The 12,274-nt window shown below is 39.2% G+C and overlaps 1 protein-coding gene across 2 annotated transcripts in view; it reads right to left on the bottom strand.

The window, feature by feature from the left end:
- The window catches only part of SCP2 (sterol carrier protein 2), a 97,133-nt gene that overhangs the window by 55,402 nt on the left and 29,457 nt on the right, over positions 1–12,274 (bottom strand). For both annotated transcript variants that reach the window (XM_045204220.2, XM_024571025.4), the window contains 2 exons: positions 8,823–8,886; positions 484–570 (listed from right to left, as the gene is read on the bottom strand). In XM_045204220.2, coding sequence (XP_045060155.1) covers positions 484–570; positions 8,823–8,886 — 151 coding nt within the window. The remainder of the gene's footprint in view (positions 1–483; positions 571–8,822; positions 8,887–12,274) is intronic.

The raw sequence follows: 12,274 nt of genomic DNA, 5'->3' as shown, positions 1-12,274 counted from the left end.
AGTACTAATGCATTATTCTAGGAGATAAATATTGTCAAGCAATTTTCAAGCTGCAACTATTATCACTATTAGAGCTGTGATTTTTTTTTTCTTGTTTTATGTTTACTCTTAGGCGGTACGACAGAGTAAAATCCCCTACAGTGGAAGCACACAGCAGAGAAAACAAAGTGCTCGGGATGAAAGTCATGGGGCCCCACTGGCTCCCTAACTCACATTTAAATGAATAAATACACTTAAAACAAAGTAGGCAGAAGTCATGAGAGAAGGAAATAAACTATATAATCTTCCAAGAGAAGGGAGCGTCGATGCCCAGGCAGGAGAGGGAAGTAAGGGTACTCACTCCAGAGTGAGGACTACACTGGTCGTTCTAGAGAAGCAGATACAGGTACAGTAGAGATGTACCCAGATACAGAGCCTAAGGTTTGCCCAAGGGGGAAGCAGGGGAGCAATTCCTTCCATTAAATATTAAAATGTTTTTCTTACCAACATTGTAAGACAGTCAGAAAATCAAAAACTTTTCGAGACGTCATCACTTCATCTAAACTGTATTCTTTTCGGAACTGGGAATACCTAAATGTAAAGTAAGTAGTTACAGATTGTTATTAGGTAGCAATTACAATTCTTTGTTGAAGATGTTCTGGTCTATAACTTAAGGAGAGAATATATAAGTATTCTTTTCACAACCAAAAGGCAAACTTTTAGAGTTTCAACCTTTAAAAAATAAATTGTTTGAATTGAATTCTTAAAAAAATCTTAACTTCAAAATGCCATATACTGTATAATAAAAAATCTGACTAATCTTTGTCCTGGGTTCCCATCAAGGAGCTTCTAAAACCCTTGAGATTTCCTGAGTGACAAGTCTCTTTGTTATGCTAATAATGTGGCTCTTTGTGGGCCTGCTCTTTGGGGGGAATGGAACAGGAGATTGCTCACCAGAAAGAGAAAGACTAATGGTGAGCTTGAAGGGCTGGGACTTCTCAGCTAGTGTGACCCCAGGCAGAAGAGGGGGGCTGGAGACTGAGTTCAATCACGTGGCCAATGATTTAACCAAGTGTGCCCGCATAATGAAGCGCCAATAAAAACTATGGACACTGAACTTGGTGGAGCTTCCTGGTTGCTGCACACCTTGACATGCTGGGATTGGTGACTGCCCTGACTGCCTGGAGAGGGCAAGGAAGCTCTGCATTAGGGACCCTCGCAGACCTCACCCTATGTGCCTCTTTACCTGGCTGTTCCTGAGTTGTATCCTGTATCCAATAATAATACAGATGCCCCTCAACTTACAATGGGGTTGCATCCCAATAAACCCACTGTGAGTTGAAAACATCATACATCAAAAATGCATTTACCCTACTGAACATAAGAGCTTAGCCTAGCCATTCTCTACTGAATATGTATCTCTAGTGCACCACAGTAAAGTCAAAAAATATCTAAGTCGAACAATCCTAAGTTGGGGACCATCTATACTATAATCGTAAATACAGCACTTTCCTGAGCTCTATGAGTCAGTCTAGTGAATTACCGAACCTGATAGGGTCATGGGAACCCCTGAATGTACAGTCAGTTGGTCAGAAGTACAGATGGCCCTCACACCCTACCCACAGCTGGCATGTGACCGGAGAGGGCAGTCTTGTACAGGACTGAGTCCTCAGTTCACGGTGTCTGCACTAACTCCAGGTGGTTAGTGCCACAACTGAACCACAGTGCACCCAGATGGTGTCAGACCAGTTGGAGGTTAAAAGAGAACACCATTTCTTTTTCCTGGATAATTATAAAATGCTAGTTTCTCAAAAGCAAAATTAAATGACTTGCAATTCAGCCAACTTTCGTGGTGATGATATTATGCAACTACATTCAATGAAGGCTAATAGAGTTCTTAAATAAACATACAAAACCTACACTACACCATATGCATTCTTTAAAACATTTCTTTCTGATCATTGCAAAGAGAAATTTACTTTTATCCCCTCTGGCTCCTCTAAGAACACAATCAGATGGTTTCAGATATTGCTCTGGTGAGAACAGCAACAGACTCCACAAGGGGGTTTCTAAAAGTAAATTTCAACTGGTGTGGAAATTAACAAGCAATTCAACTGTTTAGAAATAAAGCCCTTCTCACTCACATCTACACACCTGTCTGCACCTTTGACCATCACCAACTTTCAAAAAATACCTTATTTGTGCCAGATTCTGTGCTAGGCACTCAGGAACTCAGTCTCAATTCATGACAAATAAATATACCATTCTAATACAATACGATAAATGTCAGGATGGAAATGTTATACAGGGTGTGGTGGGAGCTCACAGGATGTGCATCAAACCCAGACACAAGAGGGAACTTCATCCCTAAGATTAGGCAAATAAGAAGAAGAGAAAATTCCTCGCAAAAGGATCAGCACATGCAAAGCCTCTTGAAGTGAAACAATTCACTGAAGTCGGTGCCTTAAGTTTGGGAGGGAATGTGGAGGCAAGGTGAAGAAGGGGGGGAAGGAGAAATGAATGAGGATCAGATCATCGGAGGACAGTATGTAGTGTGTACATTTTACACTGAAATAATGAGGAACTAATGAAGGATATCAAGCTGGGAAGTGACATGATCAGGTCTGGATCTCAGCAAGAAAACTGCCGTTTCGAAATGGGATGGTAAAAAAGCATTACTGAAAGCAAGAAAACCAACTGAAAAACTGGGGCATTATCTACAGCAAGAAATGATAAGAATCTAACGTATGGAACTGGAAGGGAAAGATGAGAAAAGGGATAAATTCAAAAGATAGTATGGAGGCAGGATTCTGTTTATCCCCAAATCATCTGCAACTCACATGGGACTCTGCGGAACAAGGTGGAGACATGGATGACTGCTGGTTTGCTACGTCTGCATTCACCACACTGAAGAATGCTGCAAGGAAAACCGGGTTGAAGGGAAATGATAAATTCTCTATGAACATGCTGACTCGGAGGCGCCTGTGGGATAGCTAAGTGACAACAAGCAGGAAAGTTACAGACACAGGTCTGGAGGCCCGAGTGGCATAGGCTATCTCTAATACTATATTACTTACCACAGATTCTCACTGCCTTTGATTATTCATATAATTTGTGAGGAAGCACTTGGAAATAGCTTCTTAATTCAACCTTCTTAGAAATATGAAACAGTATTTCTAATGACTGGTCAGCAAACACAGAATTCTCTTTACTAGCCAAGCAAAGCCTAATACGAGAATTTAGCACCTGAAATTTCTGAGTCAAACCTAGAAATTCCTGACTGTTTCAAAGAGTTTTAAATGATGAAACTGATGTCCAGAAATAACATTTGCCAACTCAACATAACTGAGAACTTATAAAATGTAATGGAAGATCCATGCAAACAAGGAGTTTCTCTCTTATTCATTGCTGCATCACCAGCAGCTAAAGCAATGTCATGCAGATAGTAGGCTACTGAACACACACTGCTGAGGGAATGACACTCCCTTAGAAGAATGCTGTAACGAGTGGGTGGGTGAGTGCCTGATTGGACACCAGGGTAAAGGAGAGAGAGACTTGGAAGCTCTGATGCTCTGGGGAAGGTCAAGAACTGCTCTTCGGAGCCTCAAAACCAGGAAACTGCACTGCTGCCAATTCCTCAGTATGTTGGTACAGTTCCTCACTAGTTTCAGAAAATCCCAAGGATTTTTAATGATTCTCCAAGTTCTAAAGACAAGGAAATCAGCTCTAGATCATCTTTTTGACTTAAGACTGCTCATCCTAACTCTACTATTCAGTAACAGCGAAATTTTACTGAGCATGTATTATGCTCCAATACCTTGCTAAATACTGAAAAGATGAAACAATCTCGATTTCCAGTCAAGACGGAGGCGTAGGCAGACATTCTTTGCCTCCTTGTACAACCATGAGAAGGATCCCAACCAATTTCAAAACAAAAAACACCTAGAACTGCCCGAAAACTGAACTGTAAGTCCAAAAACCAAGGATTTAAAGAAGCTATATTCATCCAGATGGACAGGAGGAGCGGAGCCAGAGAGCCAGGGCAGAGAAGACGCCGTGTGGTGGCGGTGGGCCGGTGGCAGCGAGGAGGCAGCTACAGTCAGTGAAATGGGCAGTCCCACATTTACGTGTGGTGGTTAAAAATCAGAGGGACAGCTTGTGAGCAAGTGATCTCAGCCCCAGGCCCGACAGCACAGCCCCGGTTCTCGCACAGGGAAATATAAAGCCTTGTAACTTCTGGCTGTAAACACCAATGGGGTTTCTCAGGAGAGCCCAGAACATATGCAAACCCACCCACTCTGGGAACCACAACCAGGGCAGCAGCTGTAGAGGTGCCAATCACTTATGGGAAGTGGGTGAAGTGACTGGAAAAGGGGCAGGTGTCAGGCAATTGCCCAGAAGTCAGCCAGCCTTAGCACTGACCCCTCTTTGACCCCTCCCCCACACATGGAACCACAAAGTGATGAAGCAGGCTGCCAGCCCTGGCAAATACCCAAGGCTCCGCCCCATACAACTTAACAGATATGTTAAGACAGGGAGTCAAAGTGGCTGTACCTGGTACACAGACACAAGAAGGCTGCCAAATTGAGAAGACAAAGAAATATGGCCCAAATGAAGGAACAGAACAGAACCCCAGAAAAAGAACTAAGTGATGCCAGGATAGCCAGATGCAGAGTGATCAGAATGCTCAGATATCTCACTGAATACGGCAAAAGCATAAGGGAAGAAGTGAAGGCTACACTAAGTGAAATAAAGAAAAATCCACAAGGAACCAACAGTGAAGGGAAGGAAGACAGGATTCAAATCAACGACCTGGAACATAAGGAAGAAATAAACATTCAACAGAACAAAATGAAGAAACAAGAACTCAAAAAAACAAGGAGGGTTTAAGAAGACTCTGGGACATCTCCAAAAGGGCTAACATCTGAATCGTGGGGATGTCAGAAGGAGAACAGGAAGAGCAAGAAACTGAAAACTTATTTGAAAAAATAATGAAAGAAAAATTCCCTAATTTGGTGAAGGAAATAGACATACAAGTCCAGGAAACACAGAGAGTCCCAAACAAGTTGGACCCAAAGAGGACCATACCAAGACACATATAATCAAAATGCCAAAGGTTAAAAATAAAGAGAGAATCTTAAAAGCAGCAAGAGAAAAGGAGACAGTTACCTACAAAGCAGTGCCCATAAGACTGTCAGCTGATTTCTCAAAAGAAACCTTATAGGCAAGAAGGGATTGGAAAGAAGTATTCAAAGTCATGAAAGGCAAGGACCTCCATCCACGATTACTCTATCCAGCAAAGCTACCATTTAGAATGGATGGAGAGATAAATTGCTTCCCAGATAAGGTCAAGTTAAAGGAGTTCATCATCACCAAGCCCTTATTATATGAAATGTTAAAGGGTCTTATATAAGAAAAAGAAGATGATCAAAAATATGAATAGTTAAATGACAACAAATCACAACTATCAACAACCAAACCTAAAAAAAATAAACAAAAACAAACTAAGCAAACAACTAGAACAGGAACAGAATCATAGACATGGATGTCATTTGGAGAGTTATCAACTGGCAGGGGGAAAGAGGAGAATGGGGGAAAAGGTAGAGATTTAGAAGCATAATTGTGTAGGAACAAAATAGACAGGGGAGGTTAAGAACAGTATAGGAAACAGAGAAGCCAAAGAACTTACATGCACAACCCATGCATATGAACTAAGGAGAGGGGATCACTGGAGGGGAGGGGATACCAGGCAGAGGGAAGCAAAGGGGGAAAATTGGAACAACTGTAATAGCACAATCAATAAAATACATTTTAAAAAAAAGGATGAGACAACCTCCGCTCAAGGATCATCATATCAGAGGAGAAAGACTCATCAATAACTAAGTATGTTACAGCGTAATACATTATGAGAGGTATACAGGCAGTGCAATGAAGCTCATGAGAAGAAATATTTACGCCCAGGAAGTTTTAATAAGGTGTTAAGAGAAGCAATGATATTTGGACTGGGACTTCACAGGGGAGTAAATTGTTTCACCAAACAAAAGAACGGCAGAAGGATATCCAGGGATTGCTAACAGCATAAGTGAAAAAAAAACATAGGCAAGTCCTATATGGTACATTTAGGGAAAGCCAAGTAATCTAGTAAGGTGAGGGATTGGGAATATCCAAGGAAGTAGTAAGAAATAAGAACAACAAAGTAGAATAGGGCCAAATTATAACATGCTTGTTATGTCGTATAGGAACTTGGATTTTATCATCTAAGAAATGGGAATTCACTAAAGCTCTCACAATACCCTTAGATATTTCACAAAACGCCCTTAGATCTAGAGCATGGAATTCGGTATTTGTTAATCAGGTATGCTCTAAATTCAAACACCAATATAAAATTGGGAAAATAAGAACTAGCAGCAGCACAAAGTACTAGGACTATGTGGTAATAATCTACTTGTGGTATAAAATGCTCCTTATCATGGTTTTATGTTTATTAAATATGACAAAATGTGTTTAATAATTCAGAAACAATTTACTGAACAGCTATTATGTTCCAAGCTCTGTGCTAAGCATTAAAGATAACAGATGACTCTTTCCCTCAAAGAGATTATAACCGAGGAGGAGGAAAAACATAAACATTATTTTGCCACTATTTAGAATGATCCTGATCAAGTCACCTAATTTCTGTAAGCCTCGTTTTCCTCATATATAAAATGAGAATAAAAATATCTACTTTTAGGGTCCTTGAGAAGAGTAAATGAATATGTACATAAAAGCACCAAGCATAGTGACTGAGTTAAATTTAATAAAGCTAGCTATTATCCCTTTATTGCCTGTTGACATTGCCTACTCATGTGGCACTAATTCAACTGTCCGGGAACCGATTTTATTTAGCAACCATTAAGTACGTGCTATGCACCAGACACTGTGCCAGACTCTAGGGAATGCAAAGATTAATGATCTGTAATACACATGATGCAATTTTACTTCAGGTTATTTTTTAGGATATAGATAGCCATATTATTTTATCAGAGTAAAAGTTAGTGACACTAGCATAATTAAAATGCATTACTAAAGTAATACACATAATTTCACATAAAATAACTTAAATGACTACTAATATGCATTTTACTAATATTTTAGTTTATTAAAATAAACTTAAGAAAAGTTTTAAGGAATGGCTTAAAATAGTGGCTGGTTATTTCCAACTAAAATTATTACAATAAATTTTATCCACTACAGTGGCAATGTATAACCAATTATAATGCCAGCCATTCACATTCTTTCTTAAAAAGAGTCATTAAGCTTAAATGGTTTTCTAAATATAAACAGACCAAAAACTAAAATAAAAACAAATCAGCCCTGGCTGGTGTGGCTCAGTCAGTGGATTGAGCACTGGCCTGTAAACCAAAAGGTCACCAGTTTGATTCCCAGTCAGGGCACATGCTGGGTTGCAGGCCAGATCCCCCGTTGAGGGGGTGGGGTGGCAGAGGCAACCAATATATGTATCATTCACATACTGATATTTCTCTCCCTCTGTTTCTTCCTCCCTTCCCCTCTCTCTAAAAGTAAATAAATAAAATCTTTTCAAAAATCAACAAAATGTGCCCTGGCTGGTGTGGCTCCGTGGTTGAGTGCAGGCCTGTGAACCAAAGAGTTACCAGTTTGATTCCCAGTCAGGGCACATGCCTGGGTTGCGGGCCAGGTCCCCAGTAGGGGGCACGTAAGAGGCAGCCACACACTGATGTTTCTCTCCCTCTCCCCCTTCCCTCTCTAAAAAAAAAATAAACAAAATATTTTTTAAAAATTTGTTTAAATCAACTAAATGTATGAAGGTAGAAAAATGCTAAATAAACACATTTTTTTTAAAAAGAAGTCAAAGGGGCACAAGCATTTAATATGAAAAAAAATACATAGGGAATACAGTCAATAATATATTAACTAAGTGTGATGCCAGGTGGGAACTTGACATATTGGAAATCACTTTATAAAGTATATGATTGTCTAACCACTATGCTGTACACCTGAAACTAATACAAAGTACTATCGAATGTAAACAGTAATTGAAAAATAAAATTAAAAAATAAAAAATTCTGCTTAATATCTTTGAGTTCTTGCATTAGCTTTTTTTAAAAGATTTTATTTATTTATTTTTAGGGAGGGGGACGGGAGGGAGGAAGAGAGGGAGAGAAACACCAATGTGTGGTTGCCTCTCGCAGGTCCCCAACTCGGGACCTGGCCTGCAACCCAGGTATGAGCCCAAACCAGGAGTCGAACTGGTGACCCTTTGGTTCACAGGCCCCACGCAATCCACTGAACCACACCGCCAGGGCAGTTTTTTTTTTTAACTATTGTTTATGCTGTTACAATTGTTCCCAATTTTTCTCCCTTTCCCCATATCCTCCCAACCCCTTCCTCTCCCCTCCCCAAGCCAGTCCGCATATTGTTGTCCGTGTCCATGGGTCGTGTATAAATGTTCTTTGGTTAAGCCCTCCACCATTTTTCATCCCATCTATCCTCTGACCTCGCCTCCTTTCCAGTAGCTGTCAATCTGTTTAATGTATCTAAGCTAAGCATCTGTTACTATTTTGTTCATTAGATTCCACTATTAAGTGAGATCATGTGGTATTTTTCTTTTACTAATTGGCTTAATTCACTTAGCATAATTTTCTCCAAGTCCATCCATGCTGCTGTAAAACGTTTCTTCTTCTTTTTTTTTCTGCTGCATAATATTTCATTGTGTAAACATACCACAGCCTTTTTATCCACTCATTACATTAGCTTTTCAAGTATTAAAGTTGCACATCAGGATAACCCAGATCTTCACCATTTTATAGATCTGAAATACTTACGGGTTGTTAACTGAATGTTTATGATTTTTCCATCCAATTTTTGCAAAGTGTTCAACGTTTGTTCCTGTAGAGAAAGCAAATATCTATTCGTGAGTTAATGTTCTTTGGCTGCTTGTTAACAAATGTTGCAATGGTAGTCAGCGTCCCGCTCAGCCGTACTTCCACATTTTCACTTGCACAGACATCGGTACTGAAGACGTCGACATTGATCCCTCCACAAATATTTCTTAATCATTAAACTTCGGCATATTTACTTAATTGAATCAACTAATAGGCATACAGGGTGGAGCAAAAGTAGGTTTACAGTTGTTCATATGGAAAATAATACGATAATTAATAAATAATACAAGAATAAACTCTGTGTTTTGTGTACTCAAAACTGTAAACCTACTTTTGCCCCAAGTTGTATAATATGAAAATAGTTCCAACTGGCCAACTCTACCTAACACAACTAGGGTCCAATTTCAAAAACTAGAAAATACAGGCTGGGACCACAGTGGTTTTCAGGCAAGAAAAAACTGCCGGCAACTCTTCAAGAAGTCTGCCGAAACACCCTCATGCCCCTGGAGCAAGGGAATAAGGTAGATTCCATCCACACTGGCGATCTCATACCAGTAAGAGTGGTGATCAGGAGGCAGCCAACATGGGTTCACAGAGAACAAGCCACACCACAGTAGTATTTTTTCATTGGATTGATTGGAAGATAAAATGGAATATAGTATCTGGATATCAGCAAGAAGATTAAATTTTCAGGACATCTTTTGGGCAAGATACGGAAATCGCGTACTGTGGATTTTGGTTTTTTCTTTTGTTTTTTCAGGAAGTTTTTTGGTATTGATGAAAATATAAGGGTTCTTCTGTCAAGTTTAGATAACACTGGATTAAACAAAATTAAACAGATTTCTTTACAGCAAGACACTTGGAGACTCTATGACTGCCTATGTTTTATGACTGTCCAATAGAGTTAAAGCACAATATGAAGCATTTCCCAACCTAACTGACTCACATTAGAGAGCATCTTAAAAGCTTAATGTTGCACGGAACGTATGTTAGGAAATAACAGATGTTGATTAATGCATTAACCTAGAGAAAAATCTCTAGTGCTAACTAACCTTCAACCTGACATAAGAGGATAAATGAATGCCTGTTCGACACCTGAGTGCCTTGGTTAGACACCAAGTTAAAGAAGAGAACGACTTGGAAGCTTTGATTCTTTGGGGAAAGCCAAGAGCTCCTCTGGTTAATACTTCTACCTAAAACTGGATTAGAGAACTAAAGGTACTCTCACCAAGCCTGAAGATGGGAGGGACTACTATAATGTTGGATGCAAAGCGTCTTCAGCAAAGTTTATCAATGGGATGAATCAGAATATAACTAATTAAACACTCAATTCTATTCTGCTCAGGACCTCTCCACCCCGCCCCCCAAAAATACCTGGAAAAAGGAGCAACAACTATGAGAAAGGCTCTGAAGTTCTGTTTGACTATAACTCAATGATTTAACAGAGTGATGTAACGACCAAAAAACCTTACATGCAATCACAGTACAGTAATCAGACTGCTGACGATGGGCTATGAAACAAGTCTAATAAGAAATATTTAAAGAGAAATTAAGCACAGGCTAACTTCACATATTTGAAGGGCCATAAGATGAAAGAGACCTGTTCTGTGAGTCTCAGGAGACAGAAACAAGACCATGGATGGAAACCATAGGGAGAGAGATTTGAACTCTATTAGAAGATTTACAAGTAGTTCACTCGTGGATTGGTAGGAAAGCAGGCCACTAAACTATTCAGGGTGTGGCAAAAGTGGGTTTATAGTTGTGAGTACAGAGTTTGTTGTAAAACACAGAGTTTATTCTTGTATTCTTATTTATTAGTGTATTATTTTCCATATGTATAAGTATAAACCTACTTTTCCCCACCCTTAGCATAGTGTCTGACATAAGAGATATTCAGTAAGTGTTGATGTCTTTTCTTCCTTTTCTTTTAATGTATTGATTTGAATGAGAGAGAAGGGAGAGAGAGAGGGAGAGAGGGAGGGGGAAGGAAGAGAGAGAGAGAGAAACATCAATATGTTGTTCCAACTTATTTATGCATTCATTGGTTGAATCTTGTATCGATATGTACCCTGACTGGGGATTGAATCTGCAATCTTGGCATACTCTTCTTTTTTTCTTATCATGGGATCCAATTAATCTATAAAAGATAACAGCCCTTTGAAAAATATTTTGGCACTCACTTATGTTTCTTAAACCTGGGCACTAATGAACAGCTTGTTAACTACTGATTCTGAACTGCCAATTCAAATTTTTGGCTTTTGAAAGGATATGATGGTGTAAAAGATTTCAATCTTTCTGAGTCAGAGTTTAAAGCCACAATAATCTGCTGATTCTATAGAAGCATGTAAGCTATACATTTTTATGTACTCCTTTCTAATGCACATTCACAAAGGGCAAATTCAAATGACAACTCAAAATTCTATGAAATTCTGCAACTCATTAAATATCTGTTGAATGAGCCCTGGCCGGGTTAACTCAGTTAGTTAGAGCACCATCTGGATACGCCAAGGTTGTGGGTTCACTATCTGTCTGGTCAGGGCACATACAAGAATCAATCAATGAATGTATAAATGGAACAACAAACTGATGTTTCCCTCCCCCCCCTCTCTCCTCCCCTTCCTCTTTCTAAAAAAAAAAACATGTATGCATAAATAAATGGAACAACAAATCAATGTTTCTCTCTCTCCCCCTTCTTCTCTCTCTTTAAAATCAATAAATAAATAATTAAAAGTGAATAAAGGCTTCCTATTTCTTTATCTGAAGCAAGTGTAAAATTAACACCTAACTTGATAAAAAACATAAGAAAAAAGAAAATCATTAACCATATAACTTATATTAATTTTTGACAGTACTAAAAAAAATGAGAAAATATAACCCCACATTAAAAAAGTCAATATATCATAACCAAGTGGGATGCATTTCAGGTATGTAAAGTTGGTTCAGTATCAAAAATTCATTAATAAAATGCTCTATTAATAGATCTAAATGGAGCCCTGTTTGGTGTGCCTCAGTGGACTGAGTGCTGGCCTGTGAACCAAAGGGTCACCGGTTCGAGTCCTCGTCGGGGCACATGCCTGGGTTGTGGGCCAGGTCCCCAGTACTGGATGTGTGAGAGGCAACCACACATTGATGTTTCTCTCCCTCTCTTTCTCCTTCCCTTCCCCTGTTTCTAAAAATAAATTAATTAAAATCTTTAAAAAAAATAGATCCACATGGAGAATATAACGCAATCAACTACATAACTGCTGGGAAAGTCTTTGACAAAATTTAATACCCATTCCTGAAAGTAATAAAAACTCAAGAAAGTAAAAGTTGATGGATACTCTCTCAACAGAATAAAGTAAATAAACACATGTGCACATGCGCGCACACACGAGGTCCTGAAGCCAGCA

The sequence above is a fragment of the Desmodus rotundus genome, chromosome 3, assembly GCF_022682495.2.
Source record: "Desmodus rotundus isolate HL8 chromosome 3, HLdesRot8A.1, whole genome shotgun sequence".
Lineage (NCBI taxonomy): Eukaryota > Metazoa > Chordata > Mammalia > Chiroptera > Phyllostomidae > Desmodus > Desmodus rotundus.
This window is presented reverse-complemented; position numbering and strand designations above follow the sequence as displayed.